The sequence below is a fragment of the Hypanus sabinus genome, chromosome X1, assembly GCF_030144855.1.
Source record: "Hypanus sabinus isolate sHypSab1 chromosome X1, sHypSab1.hap1, whole genome shotgun sequence".
Taxonomy (NCBI): Eukaryota; Metazoa; Chordata; class Chondrichthyes; order Myliobatiformes; family Dasyatidae; genus Hypanus; species Hypanus sabinus.
In genome coordinates, this window is record NC_082738.1 from 30,642,571 (window position 1) to 30,666,240 (window position 23,670).

At 49.0% G+C, this 23,670-nt stretch overlaps 1 protein-coding gene across 2 annotated transcripts in view; it reads left to right on the forward strand.

Moving 5' to 3' along the window:
* Nucleotides 1-23,670, forward strand: part of pfkmb (phosphofructokinase, muscle b) — a 50,074-nt gene that overhangs the window by 24,980 nt on the left and 1,424 nt on the right. The window contains exons 13-20 of one of the 2 annotated variants that reach the window (XM_059956206.1): nt 9,032-9,095; nt 9,567-9,713; nt 14,192-14,262; nt 14,586-14,673; nt 14,974-15,126; nt 17,382-17,546; nt 19,802-19,863; nt 20,480-21,715. In XM_059956206.1, coding sequence (XP_059812189.1) covers nt 9,032-9,095; nt 9,567-9,713; nt 14,192-14,262; nt 14,586-14,673; nt 14,974-15,126; nt 17,382-17,546; nt 19,802-19,863; nt 20,480-20,636 — 907 coding nt within the window. In that variant the 3' untranslated portion in view covers nt 20,637-21,715. Of the gene's footprint in view, nt 1-9,031; nt 9,096-9,566; nt 9,714-14,191; nt 14,263-14,585; nt 14,674-14,973; nt 15,127-17,381; nt 17,547-19,801; nt 19,864-20,479; nt 21,716-23,670 lie in introns of those variants that run through there. The other variant, XM_059956207.1, reaches the window with a different exon arrangement.

Consider the following 23,670-nt stretch of genomic DNA (forward strand, 5'->3'; position numbering starts at 1 on the left):
ATTGTCTGCCTGGCGTCAGCGGTGGCATAACCAGGGTGTGATATGCACCACCTGCTCCCATGGCTTTTAATGACTCTGATCAGCAGGGGTTTGGCTAAGCAGATGTAACACCTTGCCCAGGGGTGATTTGGTGACTTGTGGGCTAGCGGGGAGAATGAGCACCTTACACCTCCTTTGGTGGAAACATATCTCCACCCAAGTAGTTTGCAATTGGTTTGTACAGTGAAAAGCTTGTCTTCCATACTGTTCATTCAGATCAGATCATTACACAGTGCATTGAGGTAGAACAAGGTAAAACAATAACAGAATGCAGAATGAACCCATGGAGTCCTGAAGAAGGGTATCCGCATGAAACGTCAACTGTTTATTCTTTTCCATACATGCTGCCTGACTTTCTGAGTTCCTCCAGCATTTCGTGTGCGTTCCTTTGGATTTTTAGCATCTGCAGACTTTCTCGAGTTTATAAAACAATAAGTATGTGCGGAGCAAGAAGGATTTAACTTTTTTTTACTGAGCCATGTTAGCCACATGTTCAATGGGGGAGCGCAGTACCGGGCCCGCAAATTCCGCTACTTGACTGTGATAATGCCGGTAGCCAGTTTTATTTCTGCGAGATGCGTGTGTAGATGTGCTCTGGCACCAAACTTTATACCTGGTGTGCATATCGTATTTTTGTTTCATTGCCTCTTGCTTGTCGCAAAATCGCTCCTGGACGGCTGGCTTTAGGAGATCCAGTCCAGTGTATGAAGTGCATTTAAGCATTATTTCAACGAATGATGCTTGTGAATTCGTTTGCAGGAACCCGGTAATAGAAAAGGAACTGGCTTAGTTTCATCATTAAGTCACTGTGTGTTTGCAAAGGTTTCGTTTCACCGTCCATTCTGCTCGTCAGATGAGGCATTTGTGATGGCCAAGCTGCTGGCGGATACGACCATTCCCGGTATACCAAATATGGCAAAACAGACATATTTAGATATCTGGCAAAATATGAAATATGGCAAAACAGATGGTTTAGTGATGTTACTTGTAGAGGAACATGACGAATTAGTGTATAATCTCTCTAACCACATCGAATGACCAAAATAACCAAAACGTGGCCCCAGCACAGTCCAAGATAATTGATGTGGATGCGCTTCCACGGGGAATCGGGCCAGACTCATGGTTAAAGGGTGGTAGGAGGGGGGGGTGGTATTTGGTAATGCTTTTTGGGTTTGCTGACAAATACAGCTTGATGAACACCAGGCTCTTATATCGGTGTCCATTTTAAGCAAAATCACACAATAGGATAAATATTTTTTTTTACTGAGTCATGTTGGCCATTGTACACGCTGTGAAACTTAGCAACGAACCCGGGCCCGCCAGGACAAACACGAGCTCATGCCAAAGCCCGCGCAAAAAAAGGAGAGCTTTCCGCACGTCTGTGGCCCAATCGATTCATTGGGCGATCGACCGCGTGCGCACATGCCATATTCTCGCATTCAATCCAGTAAAATTCATCCCTCCCCCTGTAGATGGGAACCACAGAGGAAGGAAATAACTGAAGTAAACTGAGAATAAAACAGGAAATGTCCATCCTGCTGGGTACTGATAAACAGGCCTGTGTACCCCTGTGGGCCGCCACTGGAGGGCGCTTCCCTCTCCACGTTTTCCTGGTGAATCTCTTGGTTCATGTGCAGGGGCGCCGGCTTCCCCAGCAGAGGGCGCTGCAGCAGCTTCCCTGAGACTACTGGCAAATGTGATCCAAGTGTCGCCGAACAACTCGCCCGTTTGTCAGCTCAAGTTCTGCTACTCGACCGCGATAATGCCAGGCGGCTTCTTTCTCTCTGGGACACGCGTGTGTAAACTGCGTGTGTGTGTGTTTGGCACCAAACATTCACAACCTTTGCTTCATGGCCTCCTGCTAGTCGCAAATTCGCTCCTGGATGGCTGGCTGCAGGCGATCTAATCCGGTTTGTGAAGTGCGCTTAATTCGGTGGGCGAGGCACCTGGGATAACCTGATAATCGAAAAGAATTTTATCAGGTTCCCCGTGTTTGCTTTGAAAGGTCTTGTTTCACCATTTGCACTGCTCGCTCTGCCAGGCCAATTAATATTGCGTGATATGGACCTATAACATTCTTTTCCACAAACTCCTTAAATTCTGCACGTGTGAAAACTGGACCATTATCGGATACGATCATTTCCAAAAGGTGGCAAAGACCAACCGCTTAGTGATGCGGAGTAGTTGTGGACGAACATGACGCCTCTATCCACCTCGAATGGGCATTCACAATAACCAGAAACGTGTCCCCAGCATGGTCCAAAATAAACGATGTGGCTGCGTGGCCCATGGTTTAAGGGGTGGTGGGATTGGAGGGGGGCAATATTTTCTGGGTTTGCTGACAAATACGGTTTGATGAACACCACGCTATTAATATCGATGTCCATTTAAAGCAAAATCACACAAAACTACTTGCCAATGCCTTTATTCTCACCACACCCAGATGAGCATCATACAAACGCTTGCGGCCTGGGGTGGGAGAACCACTACATGACTGCCCCATCCTGCAGGCTCAGTTCATGTTGGTTTGTGAATGGTTGAAATTAGGGTGGAGAGCTGGTGGGCTAGCCCACCTCTAGTTCTCTTTTCACCCTGTGGCAGGAGTGGGTCCCTGGCGGACATTCTTGTTTTGATCGCATCCTCGTCATCAACTGCTAGAATAACAATGGAGTACAGTATGATTAAACGAGACATTCAACTCATACGGGAGATACTCACATAAGCTGCAGGAGGCAGGTAGCTGGGAGATTCTCAAGAGATGGAAAGGGAGCAGATTACACCTGTGGGTGCACCTCTCAAAGATATGTATCTTTGGATACTACTAGGGACCAGGTCTCTGGCACTGAGGTGCTCAGAGGGAAGGGGGAGGAAAGAAGTGCAGTGGTGAAAGGGGATTCCGTAGTTAAAGAAGCGGAGTGGAAATTCTGTGGATGTGAAAGAGACTCCCCACCCCCTCTGCCTACCTTCCTGTCCTTTCCATACAATCTGCCAGGGTCAAGAATGAATCTGATTAGGTCCACATCATTCTAAAGGGCAGACAGAAGTTGTATCAGAACCAATGACATAAATAGGAGATGGAAGGAGGTCATGAAGAGACAATATAGGGAGTTATGTAGGAAGCTGAAAAGCAGGACCTCTAGCGTAGTAATCTCTGGATTGCTGCCTGTGAGGATAAGAATAGGATGATTTGGCAAGTGAGGAATTGGTGCAGGGGGCAGAGTTTCAGATTTTTGAGTCATTGGTATCGCTTCCGGGGAAGGTATGACCTGTACAAAAAGAACTATTTACACCTGAATCAGAGGGGGGCCAATATCCTTGCTGGGAGGTTTGCTAGAGCTTTTGGGGTGGGTTTAAACTAATTTGGTGGGGGGGGGGGGGCGAGGGTGGGTGGAAACCAGAGCGATAGGGCAGACAATGGGACAGTTGGTATACAAGCAGATGTAGCATTTAGTGAGACTGTGAGGAAGGACAGGCAGTTGGGCATCTCTGAGATGTGGTTGAAAGATCATAGTTGTGACCTTAACATCCGAGGATGCACATTGTATTGAAAGAACAGGCAGGTAGGCAGAGGGGATGGGTGGCTCTGTTGGTAAAAAATTAAATCAAATCTTCAGAAAGAGGTGACATAGGATCATTGTGGATAGAGTTCAGAGACTACAAGGGCAAAAAGACCCTGATGGGAGTTGTATACAGGCCTCTGTACAGTAGTCAGGATGTGGGATACAAAATACAATGGGAGATGGAAAAGGCATGTCTGAAGGACAATGTTTGAACAGTCATGAGGAATTTCAAAATGCAGGTAGATTGGGAAAATCAGGTTGATGCTGAATCCCGAGAGAGGGAATTTGTAGAATGCTTTTTAGAGTAGACTGTAGTTGAGCCCACTCAGGAAAAAGACAATTCTGGATTGAGTGTTGTGTAATGAACCAGATTTGATTAGGGTAAAGGAACCCTTAAGAGGCAGTGAGCACAATGTAACAGAATTCACCTTTCAGTTAGAGAAGGAGAAGCTAAAATCAGATGCATCAGTATTACAGTGGAATAAAGTGAATTGCAGAGGCATGAGAGAGGAGCTGACCAATGTTGATTGGAAGGGGACATGAGCAGGAATGACAACAGAGCAGCAATAGCTGGAGTTTTGGGGAGAAATTTGGAAGGCACAGAATAGATACACCCCAAAGATAAAGTACTCTAAAGGGAGAATGAGGCCACCCTGGATGACAAGGGAAGTCAAAGACAGCATAAGAGCAAAAGAGAGGGCATCTAATAAAGCAAAAGAACAGTGGGATGGTAGAGGATTGGCAAGCTTTCTAAACTGATGGAAGACAATTAAAGAGGCAATCCAGAGAGAAAAGATGAAATATAAACGGTCAAATAGACAATAACATGAAAGAGGATACTAAAAGTTTTTTCAGATACATAAAATGTAAAAGAGAGATGAGAGTGGATAATAGATGGCTGGAAAATTATGCTGGAGCATAGTAGTGGAGGACAAAGAAATGGCAGATGAATTCATTAAGTATTTTGCATCAGTCTTCACTGTGGAAGATACCAGCAGTGTTCCAGAAATTTGAGAGTGTCATACTGAACTATAGGCCTAGGATATTCAGACAGGATGGACAAAGGAGAGTCAGCAGATTTTGTTTACTTGAATTATCAGGCAGACTTTGTCAAGGTGCTGTCCATGAGGCTGATTAACAAGATAGCCCATAGTATTACAAGAAAGATTCTAGCATGGATAAAGCAGTGGCTGATTAGCTGCTGATGACTAGAGGTGTTCCACAAGGGTCGATATTGGGGCCAATTCCTTTTATATTATATGTCAATGACTTGGATGACAGAATTGATGGTGTTGTGGCCAGGTTTGTGGATGATACAAAGATGGATGGAGGGGTAGGTAGTGTTGAGGAAGCAGGGAGTCTTCAGAAGGATTTAGACAGATTAGGATAATGAGCAAAGAAGTGGCAGATGGGATACAGAGTAGGGAAGTGTATGGTCATGCACTTTGGTAGAAGGAATAAAGGCGAAGACTACTTTCTAAATGCAGAGAAAATTCAGAAATCAGAGGTGAAAAGGGACTTGGGAGTACTTTTGCAGGTTGAGTCTGTGGTGAGGAAGGCAAATGTGTTGTAGGTTTCATTTCAAGAGGACTGGAATATAAAAGCAAGGATGTAATACTGAAGCTTTATAATGCATAGGTCAGACTGCACTTGGAGTCATAGAGTCATAGAAAAGTACAGAAACAGGCCTTTTGACCCATCGAGTCTGTGCCGAACCATTTAAACTGCCACTCCCATTGCCCTGCAGCGGGACCATAGCCCTCCATCCCCTACCATCTATGTACTTATCCAAACTTCTCTTAAACATTGAAATCAAGCTCACATGCTCCACTTGCGCTGGCAGCTTGCTTCACATTCATCCCTCTGAGTGAAGTAGTTTTCCCTCATGTTCTCCTTAAGCTTTTTCACCTTTCACCCTTAACCCATGACCTCTAGTTGTAGTCCCACACAACCTCACTGGAAAAAGCCTGCTTGCATTTACCATATTTCATACCCCTCATAATTTTGTATACCTTTATCAAATCACCTCTCTATCTTCTACATTCCAAGGAGTGAATTCCTAAGCTATTCAATTTTTCCTTATAACTCAGGTCCTCCAGACCCAGCAACATCCTTGTAAGTTTTCTCTGTACTCTTTCAATCTTATTTACATCTTTCCTGCAGGTGGGTGACAGAACTGCATACAATACACCAAATTAGGTCTTATCAACGTCTTTTACAACTTCAACACAACATCCCATTTCCTGTACTCAATACATTGATTTATGAAGGTCAATGTGCCAAAAGCTTTTTTATGACCCTATCTGTAAGCTGTTTTGGGCCCCTTATCTTAAAGAAATGTGCTGACAATCAAGACAATACTGTACAAAGGAGGTTTATGAGATTGATCCTGGAAATGAAAGGATTAACATATAAGGAGCGTTTGATGACTCTGGTCCTGTTGAAGTTTAGAAGAGCTGGGGAGGGGGAAGCTCATTGAAACCTATCAAATAAGGAAAAGCATGGAAAGAGTGGACATGGAGAGGATGTTTCCTATAGTGGGAGAGTCTAGGACCAGAGGACACAGCCTCAGAGTAGAGGGATGTTCCTTTAAAGCAGAGATGAGGAATTTCTTTAGCTAGAGGGTAACGAATCTGTGGAACTTATTGCCACAGACGGCTGAGGAGGCCAAGCCATTGGGTACATTTAAATCGGAGGTTGATAGGTTCTTGATTGATCTGGGTGTCAAAGATGACAGGGAGAAGGCAGGAGAATGGGATTGAGAGGGATAATAAATCAGCCATGATGGAATAGCAGAACAGACATGTTGGGCCAAATGGCCTAATTCTGCACCTATATCTTATGGTCTTATAGATTGTAAGGTTAAGGGTCCGACTTGTCATAGAAGAATTCTGTTCAGGAATCTGGTAACAGTGGAATAGAAGCTGTCCTTGAGCCTGGTGGAACATGCTTTCAGGCTTTTGTATCTTCTGCCCAGTGGGGGGGGGGGGGTAAGAGAGAATGTCAGGAGTGGGTGGGGTCTTTGATGATTCTGTCTGTTTCACTGAGGCAGAGAGAAGTGTAGACAGAGTCCAAGGAGGGGAGGCTGGTTTCCTAATGTGCTGAGCCGTGTCCACAACTCTCCGCAGTTTGTTTCAGTCACAGGTAGAAAGATATCCTTTCTCTCTGGTCCAATTTTTCTATTAGAATCTCACCACACAGATAAAGGTCCTTCAGCCCATCTGGTCCATGCCGACTATGTAGCCCAGTGAGCTAGTCCCATCTGCCCGACTTTGGCCCACAGCCCTCTAAACTTCTCCTATCTGTGTACTTATCTAGATGCCCCTGAAACATTGTTAATCTGCCCACCTCAACAAAGAAGATTGTCGCAGGTTACAATGGGACATTGACAGAACGCTGAGCTGGGCTAAGAAGTGGTAGATGAATCCAGGAAAATGTGAAATAATTCACTTTGGAAGGTTGGATTTGAAGGCAGAATACGAGGAGCAGAGGGATCTTGGAGTCCATATTCATAGATCCCTCAAAGTTGCTGTGCAAGTTGGTAGGGTTGTTAAGAAGGTGTATGGAGTGTTGGCCTTCATTAGTTGGGGGATTGAGTTTAAGAGTCATGAGGTAATGTTGCAGTTCTATAAAATCCTGGTTAGGCTACACTTGGAATATGGTGACACATACAAAATGCTGGAGGAACAGTCGATGTTTCGGGCCAAAACCCTTCGGCAGGACTGGAGAAAAAAAAGCTGACGAGCAGATTTAAGACGTAGGGGGAGGGGATGGAGAAACACAAGGTGATAGGTGAAACCTGAAAGGGGGGGATGAAGTAAAGAGCTAGGAAGTTGATTGGTGAAAGAGACAGAAGACCATGGAAGAAAGAAAAGGGGGAGATGGTGCATCAGGGGCATTACCAGATGTTTGAGAAATCGATGTTCATGCCATCAGGTTGGAGGCTACCCAGACAGAATATAAGGTGTTGCTCCTCCAACCTGAGTGTGACCTCATTTCAACAGTGGCAGAGGCCAAGGAGAGACATATCGGAGTGGGAGGGGGAATTAAAACGGGTGGCCACTGAGAGATCCCGCTTTTTCTGGTGGATGGCACGTAGGTGCTCAATGAAGCGGTCTCCCAATCTACATTGGGTCTCACCGATGTACAGGAGGCCACACTGGGAGCACCAGACACAGTAGATGACCCCAACAGACTCACAGGTGAAGTGTTGCCTCACCTGGAAGGAGTGTTTGGGGACTGAATGGTAGTGAGGGAGGATGTGTAGGTTCAGGTATATCAATCGTTCCACTTGAACGGAGGAAGCGTCTCTTCCTTGGAGTATGGTGTTCATTTCTGGTCATGTTATTATAGGGAGGATGTGGAAGCTTCAGAGAGGGTGTAGAGGAGATTTACCAGGATCCTGCCTGGATTAAAGAGCATATCTGATGAGGAAAGGTTGAGTGAACTAGGGTTTTTCTCTTCGGAGCAAAGGAGGATAAGAGGTAACTTGACAGAGATGTACAAGATGATAAGATGCATAGAACAAGTAGGTAACCAGTGCCTTTCTACTAGAGCAGAAATGGCTAATACTAGGGAGCATAGTTTTAAGGTGAGTGGAGGAAAGTACCGGTAGGTTTTTTTTACGTGGAAAATAGTGGGAGTGTTGAGGCAGATACATTAGGGACTTTTAAGAAACTTAGATAGGCACATGGATGATGTCAAGATGGAGGACCATGTGGGAGAGAAGGGTTAGATTGAGACAGGAGTAGTCAAAGGTCATGGGCTAAAGGTGTTCTATGTTCAACTACTGTTTCTGGCAGTTCATTCCAAATATGTGCCAACCTCTGTGTGAAGAAACTTTCCCTGCTGTTCCTTTTAAGTCTCTCATCTCTATCTCAAACCTGTGTCCTTTTCTTTTTACCACCTCCACACCTCCCTTCCCCAGGAAAAGACTGTGCTTTCACTCTGTCTATCCCCTCATGACATTATATATCTCTATCAAGTCACCTCCTCAATCTCCTAAATTCCAGGTAATAAAGTTCTAGTTTACACCACCACTCCTTATAACTCAGACCTCCAGGTCCAGGTAACATCCTGGTAAATATTTTTTGCACCCTTTCTGTTTTAATAAAATCTTTCCTGTAACAGGGCAAATTGTGGAGGGTGGGAGTGGGTAGGGAGGAAGGAAAGCAGGGAGGGGAAGAGATAAAATGAAAACTGTTCCTCATTCCTCTCTTGCTGACCTCATCTCCTCTCTCACTTCCCCATCACCCACCTCATATCCCAACACACTATTCCTCCCTCCCCTCTGACCTCTTGCCCCTCCCCGGACCCCTTAATACTCTCCCACACCTGCCTCAACCCTCCTCCTTTACCTCCATCTCCACTCTAATCCCTTCCTTCTCATCCCTCCCCCATTCTTCGCTCCTCACCCCTCCCCCTCTGCACAGGAGTTTTGAGAACAACTGGAACATTTATCGACTCCTCTCACACTACGACCTTCCCACCACCAAGGTAAGCGAGGGTGAGTCTTCCAGACCCAGGGGTGGGAGGGAGGAAGGTACAACACCCAGGGTGTGGTTGGGATGGAATCCTCTGGGTGTAGGGAGGGAGCCAGGAGTGGGGAAAGACTGCCTGATACATAGGCAGGGTACGATGGGGCAGGGGTGAGAAAGGGGTGTGTCTGTGGTAGTCCCTGTCCACAGGGTTGTTTGTGACAGCAGCTCAGTGACTCTCCCCCACTTCTCCCCCTCCCCACGCTTCCCTCCCCTCTCTCCCCCTCTCCTTCCTCTCTCTTCACCCTACCTCTCCTATTTTCTTAACCCCACTCTCTCCCTATTCTCCCCCTCCGAACTCTTTCCCCATCGCTATCACCTCTCTCACCCCCATCTTCTCCAATCTCCCCCTCTCTCACCCCTCCTCTTTCTTAACCCCCCTTCTCTCTATCACCTCCCCTCTCTCCTCCCCTCATCTACCCTCCTCCAGAGTAACTTCACCCTGGCAGTGATGAACGTGGGGGCTCCCGCAGCCGGCATGAACGCTGCCGTCCGATCCGCTGTCCGCGTTGGGTTGACACAGGGACACAAGATGTTGGTTGTCCACGATGGCTTTGAGGGCCTGATCAACGGAGTGGTGAGTGACTTTCAGCATTCGGGAATCCCCTGGAGCTGGGGAGCTTGAACCTACAATTGGATTGTAAAATCTAGAAACTGGATCTTGGATTCTGTATCCTAGTGCAGCACATAACAGGCCCTTCGACCCACAATGTCTATGCCTAACACAATGTCAAATTAAACTAAATCCCTTCTGCCTCTCTCTCCATTCCCAGCTAACAGATTATTTTAATACCTCTATTGTATCTGCCTTCACCACTACCCCTAACAGCATATTCCAGACACCCACTGCTCTCTTTAAAAAAAAAACTTGCCTCACACATCTCTTTTGAACTTAACCCCTCTCACCTTAAATGCAAGCGCCCTAGTGTTAGATTTCAGAACCCTGGGAGATAAGATACTGACTGTCTCCCCTATCTATGCCTCTCATGATCTTATAAGCCGCTCTCAGGTCTCCCCTCAGCCTCCACCACTCCAGAGAAAATAACTCAAACTCTCCTTGTAGCTCACACTCTCTAAACCAGGCAGCATCCTGGTGAACCTCTTCTGCTCCCTCTCCAAAGCCCCTACACCCTTCCTGTGACGGGGCAACCAGAAATGAATCTAGTACTCCAAATTCAGCCTGAATAGTTTTATAAAGCTGTAACGTAACTTCCTGACTTTTGAACTCAGTGTCTCAACTGATAAAGGCAAGCATACTGTATGCTTTACCACTCTGTCAACCTGTAGAATCACTTTCAGGGAGCTGTGGACTCTGACCCCATGATCCCTGTGTACATTAACACCAATAAGAGTTTTACCTCTGGAAGGGAAGTGCATAGGGAGAGGGGAGTTGTCAGAGAGGTGGAGAGGGTAAGATGGGAGGGAGTTGGTAAAGGGCAAGGGGGTAGAGTGAGAGGGCAAGAAGATTGAGTGGTGGAGAAAGTTGGAGAGGGTGAGAGTGCGAAAGGGAGGGAGGGGAGGAAGAGGGATGGAGTGCAGAATATCTGGAAGAGTGAGTGCAATTTTCCAGGGTGTGTGGAGTGGGATGTCCTGGTGATCCCACACTGGGCGCCCCACTCTCTGTCCTGAGCAGGAATGCAGAGAAAGTTCTGCAGCTCAATTCCCAGGGATGAAGTGTTGTCCTGTAGGGAAAGGTTGACCAGATTAGGACCTATACTTAGTGGGGATTTGGAAGAACATAGAACATGGCAGCACAGTCTAGACCCTTTTTGGGCCATGATGTTGTGCTGACTCTAACCTGCTCTAACATCAGTCTAATGATTCCCTCCTACATAGCCCTCTATTTTTCTATCATCCATGTGCCTATCCAGAAGTCTCTTAGATGCCCCTAATGTATTGTCTATAAACCACCCCAGAAGAGATTCACCAGGATGTTGCCTGGGTTAGAGGGTGTGAGCTATAAGGACAAACTTAAAAAAAGACCTACTTCTGACATCATCCCCCACATTCTTCCATCCACTCACCTTAAAATGAAGCCCCCTTGTATTAGCCATACTTGCCTTGGGAAAAAGTCTCTGGCTGTCCATTTGATCTCTGCCTCTTATCACTTTGTACAGCTCTGTCAAGTCACCTCTCATCCTCTTTCACTCCAAAGAGAAAAGCCCTAGCTCACTCAACCTGTCCTCATAAGACATGCTCTCTAATACAGGCAGCACCCTGGGAAATCTCCTCTGTACCTTCTGTAAAGCTTCCTCATCCTTCCCATTGTGAGGTGACCAGAAATGAACACAATATTCCAAGTGTGGTCTCACCAGGGTGATAGTCAATCCTCTGACTAATGGGTTTGAGAGGGAAAATAAATCAGCCATGATAAAATGATGAAGCAAGTTCAATAGGCTGAATAGCTGAATCATGCTCCTATGACTTATGGTTTTAATGAAGGCCAACACACCATACACCTTCTTAACCATGCTAACAACTTGTGAGGTAACTTTGATGGATCTATGGATGTGGACCCCCAAGATCCCTCTGTTCCTGCACACTAATAAGAATCCTGTCATTAACCCTGTATTCTGCCTTCAAACTTGACTTTCCAAAGTGAATCACTTCATGCTTTTCTGGATTGAGCTCCATCTGCCACTTCTCAACCCAGCTCTGCATCCTGTCAATGTCCGGTTGTAACCTATGATAACCATCTCCACTATCCACAACTCCACCAACCTTCATGTCATCTGCAAACTTACTAACACACCCTTCCACTTCCTCATCCAAGTCATTTATAAAAATAACAGAGCACAGATCCCTGGGGAACACTACTAGTCATTGATGTCCAGGCAGAATAACTCTCCATCTACAATCACCCTCTGCCTTCTTTAAGCAAGCTAATTCTGAATCTACACAGTCTCCCAACTTTCTGAATGAGCCTATCACGGGAAACCTTATCAAACGCCTTACTAAAATCTGTATACACCACATCCACTGCCTTTCTTTCATCAACTTGTTTTGTCACTTCCTCAAAGAATTCATTCAGGCTTCTGAGGCATAACCTGCCCATCACAAAACCATGCTGACTATCCTGAATCAATCTATGCTTCTCCAAATGTTCATAAATCATGTCTCTAAGAATCATCTCCAATAGTTTACCCAGCACTGGAGTAAGACTCACTGGTCTATAATTCCCAGAATTATCCCTATTCCCTTTCTTGACCCAAGAAATAACATTTGCTACTGTCCAGTCATCTGTGGTCAGTGAAGACACAAAGATCATTTCAGCACGGACTAGAAGGGCCAAGATGGCCTGTTTCCATGCTGTAATTGTTACATGGTTATAATTGTTATATCATCACCAAAGAAGCCACAATCTCTTCCCTTGCTTTTCATAGTGACATGGGGTATATCCTGTTCAGGCCAGGGGACATATCTAGCCTGGTGGTGGCATCTGTCGGTCTTGAGAGACCATGGATCTGCACCTGGAGTTCCCAGGGTGCAGGCCTGGGAAGGGTTGAATGGGAGACCGGCAATTGCCCAAGCTGCAGGCCTTCCCCTCTCTCCACGCCGCCGATGTTGACCAAGGGCACTAGGACCCATGCAGCTTGGCACCAGTGACGTCGCAGAGCAATGTGTTGCTAAGTTCCTTGCTCAAGGACACAAACACGCTGCCTCAGCTGAGGCTCGAACCAGTGACCTTCAGGTTACTAGTCTGATGCCTTGCCCACTAGGGCACGCCTAAAGCCTATCTAGCCTAAAGTTTTTCCAAAGGAACAAGAGGCCGCCTCCCCTTTATGAGCCTTTCTATGTGCAGTGAGATTCTAAGAATAATAGAAACTATAATTGGACCAGAGAGCACAGGGTGTTGAGAAAAGATATCTTTCTACCAGTGACTGCAAAAAAAAACTGTGGACACAGCTCAGCACATCCGAGAAACCAGCCTCCCCTCCATGGATTCTGTCTATACCCTCAGTGATGTAGCCAGCAAAATCAAAGACCCCACTCACCCCGGACATTCACCCTTTGCCCCCTCTATCTGTAACTGTGACATTTTATTCTGCATTCTCCTGTTGTTTTACCTTGTTCCACCTCAATATACTATATAATGATCTGAACTGTGTGAACAGTATGTAAGACAAGCTTTTCATTGTATCTCAGTACATATGCCAATAATAAACCTGTTCCAATTCCACACCAACACCTTGGGTACCAGAGTAAATCTGAGGGTGGGGAGTCTAAGGTGGAGTTAATCCTTGCATTCCACATTACCCCTCCACCTTCTACAGGTCAGGAGTGTGATGGAACACGCCCCACTTGCCTGGGTGAAGTTAGTCCATACACTCCACATCCACCACATTACCTCTCCACTGTCTACAGGTCAGGAGTGTGATGGAACACTCCCCACTTGCCTGGGTGGAGTTAGTCCATACACTCCACATCCACCACATTACCTCTCCACCTTCTACAGGTCAGGAGCGTGATGGAACACTCCCCACTTGCCCGGGTGGAGTTAGTCCATGTACTCCACATCCACCACATTACCTCTCCACTGTCTACAGGTCAGGAGTGTGATGGAACACTCCCCATTGCCTGGGGGGGGGGGGAATGTTAGTCCATGTACTCCACATCCACCCCACCACATTATTTTTCATAAGACAGTAGAGTACAGGAGATGATTTAGGGCATTCAGAACATGTGATAATAATATACCAATACCAATTTGGTGGGAAAGTTTGGCATCTAAGGGGAGGGGTGGACTAGGTGGGTGGGGAGAGGCTGATCTCCCTGATGGGTTTGGGAGTGAATCAAGAACTGGATAATAGGATAGGGATAGCAGAGGGAAGAATAAGTTGGAGGGGGTGAATCTTCAAATATAGGTGAGGAGGGGTTCTTTCCAAGGTAAGTTGGTTTACCTCAGGAATCCTCCCCTACCCCTGACCCTTCAGAGACAGGATCACCCTGTGTGTGGGAGGACGGGATGGAGGAGATGTCTGAGTTACGTCGAAGAGGGTGTATGAGTGAGTGAGGAGAGGGATGAAGTGATTCACTTCAATTGTTTCCTTGCAGATCGAAGAGTTCAACTGGGTTCAGGTCAGTGGCTGGACTGGAACAGGAGGAGCGAAACTGGGAACCAAACGGTAAGTGGTGGCCTGAGGTAGGGTGGGGATGGGGGAGAAGGAGGAGTTGGTGTGAGAGGGGAGTCAGGAGGGAAGGGGAAGGTGGGGGAGTGGAGGAGGAGGGGGTGGGGTGGGACAGGTAGGGGAGAGGGGAGGTGGATGACTGGAGGGACACACATGTATACTGATGTGGCAAAATTAATCTCTTCCCCATACTTTTCTCCCCACCATCACTTCCCTCTCCCTCTGTCCTCTACTCCCTCCTCCCTGTCACTCCTCTCCTCCTTCCCCTCTTCCTTCTTCACCTTCCACCTCCTTCCCTCCCCTCCCTCTCTCTTCCCCAGGGTGCTACCTGCCAAACACTGGCCTGAGGTTGTTAAAAACATCACCAAGTTTGGAATCAACGGACTCCTCATCATCGGAGGTTTTGAGGTGTGAGGGAGGAGCCGGATGGGGGGAGGGCAAGGAGGTGGAGAGGAGGGGAGCAAACCCTCTCGACACACTGACTCTCCCCTTTCTGCCTAACCCACTTTCCCCCTCTCTCGCCCCCTTCCCTCTCTCCTCTTTCTCCTTGCCCTCCCTGCCCCTCTCACACCTTCTCTCACCTCACCCCTCCCATCCCTGTCCCTCTCTCTCCCTCCCCACCTCCCCCCTTAGCTCCTTTCTCTCCCTCACCCCATACTGTCTCCAGCTCTCTCCTTCTCTCTCTCACCCTCCTCCATCTCTCTGTAGGCATTTTTGGGCGCTCTGGAGCTTCTGGACGGACGCTCCCATTATGAGGAGCTGTGCATCCCGGTGTTGGTCATCCCTGCCACTGTCTCCAACAACGTTCCAGGCTCCGACTTCAGCATTGGGGCAGATACAGCCCTCAATGCCATCACCACTGTGAGTCCAAGGGCGCATGCCAAAACTATTTAAACTGCTTACTCCCATTGACAAGCACTGACACCATTGCTTTCCATACCCCTACTGGCATGGATAGCGGAATGGCTGACAGCCAGAAGGGCCTTTTCTGGTTGGCTGCCAGGGATAGTGCTGATCCTTGGGGGACTTCTGTATTTCACATTATTAGTCAATGATTTGGATAATGGAATTGATGGCTTTGTGGATGATATGAAGATAGGTGGAGGGTGGGTAGTGCTGAGGAAGCGATGTGATTGCAGCAGGACTTAGACAAAGTTGAAGAATGAGCAAAAAGTGGCAGATGGAATACAGTGTTGGGAAATGTATGATAAATGTATTTTGGTAAAAGGAACAATAGTATGAACTATTATCTAAATGGGGAGAAGGTTCAGACATCAGAGGTGCAGAGGTTAATTTACAGGTTGAGTCTGTGATAAAGAAGGCAAATGCAATGTTGGCATTTATTTCAAGGGGAATAGAATATAAAAGCAAGGAGATAATGCCAAACCTTTATAAGACACTGGTCAGGCTGCACTTGGAGTATTATTGACAGTTTTGGGCCCCATAACTCAGAAAGGATGTGTTGTCATTGGAGAGAGTACAGAGGAGGTTCACAAGGATGATTCCGGGAATGAAGGGGTTAATATATGAGTAGCGTTTGGCAGCTTTGGGCCTGTATTCACTGGAGTTTAGAAGAATGCGGGGCGGGATCTCATTGAAACCCACTGAATGTAGAAAGGACTGGACAAGGTGGATGTGGACAGGATGTTTCCTCTGGTGGTGGTTTCCAGCCTCAAAATTGAGGGGTGACCTTTTAGAACAGAGATAAGGAGGAATTTTTTTAGCCAGGAGGTAGTGAATGTGTGGCATGCTCTGCCACAGACTGTGGTGGAGGCCAAATCCGTGTGTATATTTAAGGCAGAAGTTGATTGTTTCCTGATCGGACAGGGCATCAAAGGATATGGTGAGAAGGCAAGTGTATGGGGTTGAGTGGGATCTGGGATCAGCCATGATGGAATGGTGGAGGACTCGATGGGCTGAATGGCCTAATTCTGCCCCTGTGTCTTACGGTCTTCTATCCACGTACCATCCATACTTACCGGTCTCTCTGTGCACCTGTACTCCAAAGTTCCTCTGTTGTACAACAATCTCAGATCATTTACCAGTCTCTCTGTACCTGTACCAAGCCTTCCCTGTACTACAACATTCTGCTATCATCAGAATCAGAATCAGGTTTATTATCACCAGCACGTGATGTGAAATTTGTTAACTTAGCAGCAGCCGTTCAATGAAATACATAATCTAGCAGAGAGAGAAAAATAATAATAAATAAAATAAAACAATAATAAATAAACAAGTAAATCAAATACATGTATTGAATAGATAGATTATAGAATGTCCTTGAATACTCCCGCTAGTTGGCTGGCACAGGTTTTCAGAGCCTTACCAGATACTCCATCGGGACCTTCCACCTTGCGAGGGTTCACTCTCTTTAAAGACAGTCTAACATTGGCCTCTGAGACAGAGATCACAAGGTCATCAGGTGCAGCAGGGATCTTCCTTGCATTTGCCCTACCGAGGTACAACACCTCACATTTATGTGGTTAGAGTTGTGGACACGGCTCAGCACATCAGGAAACCAGCCTCCCCTCCATGGACTCTGTCCATACTTCTCACTGTCTCAGCGAAGCAGCCAGAATCATCAAAGACCCCTCCCACCCCAGACATTCTCTCTTCTCAGGCACCTCTCCACTGTAATCAGACCATTGAACAGTCCCCTAGTATGATGCCTCATTATGATCTTGCACCAAATTGTCTACCTGCACTGGACTTTCTGTGTAGCTATTACACTTTATTCTGCATTCTGTTATTACATACCCCTTGTTCTACCTCAATGTACCAATGTGATGAAATAATCTGTATGGATGGTATGCAGAACAAGGTTTCTCACTGTACACGTGACAAATAAACAAATTCCAATTCTGAAATAGGATCTAGTGCTTTCTTGGCATATATGACCAATAAACTCTTCTCCGGCTTCCAGCCAGGTACAGGTATCGATCATAACTGATGTTTTGATGACAAAGCAGAGTTTGTCATGGTTAAAATTGATAACTGTACCAGGCTGGAAGCCTGAGAAGAGTTCATTCCAATTCTCTCTGTCTTTCTCCATTGTCTCACTCTACCTCTCCCTCACTGTCTCTCTCTTTCTCTCTCCTTCTCCCCCTCACCCCCAGACTTGTGACAGGATTAAGCAGTCAGCAGCGGGGACCAAGCGGAGGGTGTTTGTCATCGAGACGATGGGGGGTTACTGTGGCTATCTGGCCACCATGGCTGGGCTGGCAGCAGGCGCCGACGCAGCTTACATCTTTGAGGAGCAGTTCTCCATCCATGACCTTCAGGTGGGGGGGGAGAGGGGGTAGAAAAGGGGCCAGTGGGGTGGGGGAAGGGATTGAAAGGGGGAAGGAGTTAAGGACGGGAGGGGCAGGTTGGGAGGAAGGAGGGGAGGGGAGAGGGGGGTTGGGAGGAAGGAGGGGAGGGGAGAGGGAGGATTGGGGGGGAGGAAGGATTAGGAGGGGAGAAGGAGGTTGGGAGGAAAGAGGGGAGAGGGAGGTTGGGAGGAAGGAGGGGAGAGGGAGGTTGGGAGGAGGGAGGGGAGAGGAAGGTTGGGAGGAAGGAGGGGAGGGGAGAGGGAGGATTGGGGGGAGGAAGGATTGGGAGGGGAGAGGGAGGTTGGGAGGAAGGAGGGGAGAAGGAGGTTGGGAGGAAAGAGGGGAGAGGGAGGTTGGGAGGAAAGAGTGGAGAAGGAGGTTGGGAGGAAGGAGGGGAGAGGGAGGTTGGGAGGAGGGAGGGGAGAGGGAGGTTGGGAGGAAGGAGGGGAGGGGAGAGGGGGGTTGGGAGGAAGGAGGGGAGGAGAGAGGGAGGATTGGGGGGAGGAAGGATTGGGAGGGGAGAGGGAGGTTGGGAGGAAAGAGGGGAGAGGGAGGTTGGGAGGAGGGAGGGGAGAGGGAGGTTGGGAGGAAGGAGGGGAGAGGGAGGTTGGGAGGAGGGAGAGGAGAGGGAGGTTGGGAGGAAGGAGGGGAGGGGAGAGGGGGGGGTTGGGAGGAAGGAGGGGAGGGGAGAGGGAGGTTGGGAGGAAGGAGGGGAGGGGAGGGGGGGTGGGAGGAAGGAGGGGAGGGAGGGGAGAGGGAGGTTGGGAGGAGGGAGGGGAGAGGGAGGTTGGGAGGAAGGAGGGGAGAGGGAGGTTGGGAGGAGGGAGAGGAGAGGGAGGTTGGGAGGAAGGAGGGGAGAGGGAGGTTGGGAGGAAGGAGGGGAGGGGAGAGGGAGGTTGGGAGGAAGGAGGGAGGGGAGAGGGAGGTTGGGAGGAAGGAGGGGAGGGGAGAGGGGGGGGTTGGGAGGAAGGAGGGGAGGGAGGTTGGGAGGAGGGAGGGGAGAGGGAGGTTGGGAGGAAGGAGGGGAAAGGGAAGTTGGGAGGAGGGAGAGGAGAGGGAGGTTGGGAGGAAGGAGGGGAGGGGGGTTGGAGGAGGAGGGGGAGGGGGGTTGGGAGGAAGGAGGGGAGGGAGGTTGGGAGGAGGGAGGGGAGAGGGAGGTTGGGAGGAAGGAGGGGAGAGGGAGGTTGGAGGAGGAGGGGGAGAGGGAGGTTGGGAGGAGGGAGGGAGAGGGAGGTTGGGAGGAAGGGGGGAGGGGAGGGGGAGGTTGGGGAGGTGGGGAGGGAGGGGTGAGGGGGGTTGGGAGGAAGGAGGGGAGGGGGGTTGGGAGGTAGGAGGGGAGGGGGGTGGGAGGAAGGAGGGGAGGGAGGTTGGGTGGAAGGAGGGGAGGGGGGGTTGGGTGGTTGGAGGGGAGGGAGGTAGTGGGGAGGGAGGGGAGAGGGAGGTTGGTGGAAGGTGGGGTGAGGGAGGTTGGGAGGAAGGAGGGGAGAGGGTGGTGGGGAGGGTGTGGAGGTGGGAGGTTGGGAGGAGGGGGGAGGGGGAGTGGGGTTGGGTGGAAGGAGGGGTGGGGAGAGGGAGATTGGGAGGAAAGAGGGGAGAGGGGTGGTTGGGAGGAAAGAGGGGAGAGGGAGGTTGGGAGGAAGAGGGGAGAGGGAGGTTGGGAGGAAGGATGGGGAGGGGTGAGGGGGGTTGGGTGGAGGAGGGGGGGTGGGGGGGGGTTGGGAGGAGGGGGGAGGGGAGAGGGAGGTGGGAGGAAGGTGGGGAGGGGAGAGGAGAGGGTTGTTGGGGGAGTGGGGAGGGGAGAGGAGGTTGGAGGAGGAGGGTAGAGGGAGGTTGGGAGGAAGGGGGGAGGGTTGGGAGGGGGAGAGGGAGGTTTGGGAGGAAGGAGGGGGGAGAGGAGGGGAGGTTGGGGAGGAAGGAGGGGAGTGGAGAGGAGAGGGTGGTTGGGAGAGGGGAGGGGAGGTTGGGTGGTGGGGAGGGGAGAGGGAGGATTGGGGGGAGGAGGTTTGGGAGGGGGAGGGAGGTTGGGAGGAAAGAGGGGAGAGGGAGGTTGGGAGGAAGGAGGGGAGGGGAGAGGGGGGGTTGGGAGGAGGGAGGGGGAGGGGAGAGGGAGGTTGGGGAGAGGAGGGGTGGGGGAGGGGAGATGGAGGTTGGGAGGAAGGAGGGGAGGGGAGAGGGAGGTAGGGAGATGGGGAGGTAGGTTCTGACTTTTTCCCCTCCATTACCAGATCAATGTTGAGCATTTGACTGAGAAAATGAAGACAGCTGTCAAACGAGGCTTGGTGCTGAGGTACTGTCCCCCTCCCTCCTCTCCCCTTCCCCTCTTGTCCCCCTCCCCTTGTCACCTCCTCTCCATCCCCTCTGCTCCCCTCCCCCCACCCTCCCGTCCTCTCCCCCTCGATCCCCTCCCTTCTACCCTTCCCCCTCGTCCCCCTCCCTTCAACCCCTCCCCATCTCCTCCCTACACCCCCACACCCCTCCAACCTCCCTGTACACCACCCTCCCCGTACTCCCCCTCCATACTCCCCTCCCCCGCTCCTCCCCATTCTCCTCCCCTTCTCCACCCTCCTCCCCACCCCTCCCACTTCCATGTCTCCTCTACTCCCCTCCCCCTTCCCCCTCCCTGCACATCCCCCTCCCCGTACTCCCCGCCCCTTCTCCTCCCCCTTTTCCACCGCCCTCCACTCTCTTCCCCTCCTCCTCACCCTTTTCCACCCTCCTCCTTCCTCCCCATCCATTCTTCCCCATTCCCTCTCCTCCTAATCCAATCTTCCCTCATTCCCTCTCCCCTCACCCATTCTTCCTGCATTCCCTCTCCCATCCCTCCGTTCATCCATCTCCGTTCTTCACCATGATTCCACTCCCACAACCTCTCCACCAATCTGTTTCTCCCCTCACCTCCACAGGAATGAAAAGGCGAATGACCACTATTCCACTGACTTTATCTACAACCTATACTCAGAGGAGGGCCGGGGGGTGTTTGACTGCAGGAAGAACGTCCTAGGACACATGCAGCAGGTGGGACACAGCTCCCCCACCTCCTTCACCTTCCACCCTCCCTGAGACCCCTCAGTCACTTTCTGTCCTCCCAAGTTTGGTGTATGTGTCTCTGAGTGTGTGAGTGAGAGAGATAGAGCACTACAGAAGCAGGCCCTTTGGCCCATCTAGTCTGTGCCAAACTATTATTCTGCCTCTTCCCATCAACATGCACCTGAAACATAGCCCTCCTGACCCTTCCCATTACTTATCCAAATTTCTCTTGTTCCACTCATGTTCTCTATCAAATCTCCCCTCATTCTCCTACACTCCACGAAACCACGTCCTAACCTGTTCAACCTTCCCCTATAACTCAGGTCCTTGCGACCCTGCAACATCCTTGTAAATTTTCTCTGTACTGTTTCAATCTTAATGATATCTCTCCCTGTAGGGAGGTGACCAGAACTGCACACAATACTCCAGATTAGGACTCATCAACATCTATGCAACTTCAATATAACATCCAAACTCCTGGACTCATTACAGCTGATTTATGAAGCCAATATGCCAAAAACTCTCTTTATTATGACCCTATCTACCTGTGATGCTACTTTCTGATTGATCTGTATTCCCTTATTCCCATTCAGTGCACTACCGCTCACCAGGCTGGTCCTCCCAAAGTGCAACACCTCGCACTTGTCTGCACTAAATTCCATCTGCCATTTTTCAGCCAATTTTTCCAGCTGGTCTAGATCTTGCTGCAAGCTCTGATAGTCTTCCTTGCTGCCCACTTCACCTCCAGTCTTGGTGTCATCTGCAAATTTGCTGATCCAGTTAACCACATTATCATCCAGATCCTGCTATAGATGATAAACAACGATGGACCCAGCACTCATCCCTTTGGCACACCACTTTTCACTGACCTCCAGTAAGAGAGGCAGCCATCCACTACCACTCCCTCGGTCCCTGTCCTGGAATCAGACTCGCAGACGTTGGGACCAGACTCACAGTTACAAACTCGCAGACATGGGGCTTCAACTTCTGGACACACTGAACCAAAGTCCCTGAACTCTAGACTTGCACAAGCCTACAGGACTCACCAATCTGGAGGTGGCGTTGGTGGGGTTTCACAGATCCTCAAGCTTCCTTCCCGCACTGACCTCTGATCCAGAATCTACCAACCTGGGGAGATGTGCTAACATTGCGGGGGTCACCAGGCCTCATTCACGGGGCCTGCCAACCTCGTCATTGACCACAGGGATCGCTGGCCTTCGACCACTCCGATGTGGACTCTGGCCTGACCTCCAAGTCACTCTCATTCCTTGTCCCTAAACCCTAATCTGACTGCTAACTCCCCAATCTGTCCGTAAATCATCCTTACAAACATGCTTTGCAAGACACGGAGATCAACCAAGAAACTATGGGCCAATGAACCTCACATCAGTGGTAGTTGGTAGTTTGGATTCAGGTTTGGCTTGCCCACAGAAGACAAGAGTGTAGGAATGTGACTTGTTCCATGTGGACAGAGTCCATGGAGGGGCAGTTGCTTTCTGTGATGTGCTGAGCTGTGTCCACGACTCTCCACGGTTTCTTCATATGGTCACATACAGCACTTTCCATATCAAACCGTGATGCACCTGTGGTGCTTCGATTAAAAACTGGTGGCGGTCTGAGGGGACGTGCAAAAGTTTGGTGATGTTTACTCCTAGGGTTGAAACTCTCAACCTTCCAAACCTCAGCACCATTGTTCTGCAGTTAGCATCACCCTGCCGGAAAGGGGGCAGAATCGATTTACAAGGACATTACCAGGAATGGAATTGGTTTATTATCGATATGTGTTTGGAAGGACAGTGAAAAGCTTTTGTTTGCAGGCCATCCGCACTCCCCTCCACTAACTTCTCACTGCCTCAGTAAAGCAGCCAGCATCATCAAAGATCCCACCCACCCTGGACGATTCTCCCCTCTCCCATCTGGCAGAAGATACAAAAGCCTGAAAGCACGTTCCATCAGGCTCCAGGACATCTTCTACCCCACTCTTATGAGACTATGGATGGTTTCCTAGTACGATAAGATGGACTCCTGACCTCACAATCTACCTTGTTGTGACCCTCGCACCTTGTCTACCTGCTCTGCAATTTCTCTGTAACTGACACTTTATTCTGCATTCTTTTGTTGTTTTACCTTGTTCTACCTCAATGCACTGTATGATGATCTGATCTGTAGGGACAGTATGGAAGACAAGTACTGATACAGTGAAAAACATGTGACAGTAATATTCCAATTCCATAGAGAAATACATAGAGGTAGTAAACCAGAAAACAGGATACAGATTAAAGTACAGCAGCAACAGAGAAAGAGCAGTGCAAGTAAACAAAGTGCAGGGTCATAAGGTTAAGAATCCATCCTATCGTACTAGGGGACCGTTTCATGGTCTGATCACAGCGGGGTAGAAGCTGTCCTTGAGCCTGGTGGAATGTGCTTTCAGGCTTTTGTACCCTCTTCTGCCCGATGGGAGGGGGAAAGAAAAGAGAATATCCTGGGATCTGAGGGCAGGACAAGGAGGATTTTCTTCAGCCGAAGATGGTGAATCTGTGGGATTCATTGCCACAGAGGGTGGTGGAGGCCAAGTACTGAATGTGTCTGAGGCAGAAATGGATGATTTTTTAAAATCATAAACACAAGAGGTTTTGAAGATGCTGGAAGTCCAGAGTAACACACAAAATGCTGGGGGAACTATAGATGGGAACAAGCAGACCTGAAGTTGGTGAGAGTGTGGATGTGGGTTCGATTTCAACATTTAAGATAAGTTTGAATAGGTACACAGATGGGATGAATTTGGAGGGCTATGGACTAGGTACAGGTCAACAGGTCCAGGCAAAATAACAATTCATCATACATTAGATGGCCTATAGAGCTGTTACTGTGCTGTTGAGCTATTCCACCCTCACTCGAGTTTCCTCGTTTTCTTAAGCTAGGCAGATAGGTAAACTGCAGTCCCACAGTTTCGGTTCAAAGATGGTTTATTGTCCACCAACACATTACAGTACGCAAGAAGCTGATGTAAAAAGACAGTACTTCTCGGTGTTTTAATGAAAGGTAGATTCAAATATTGATTGAAATT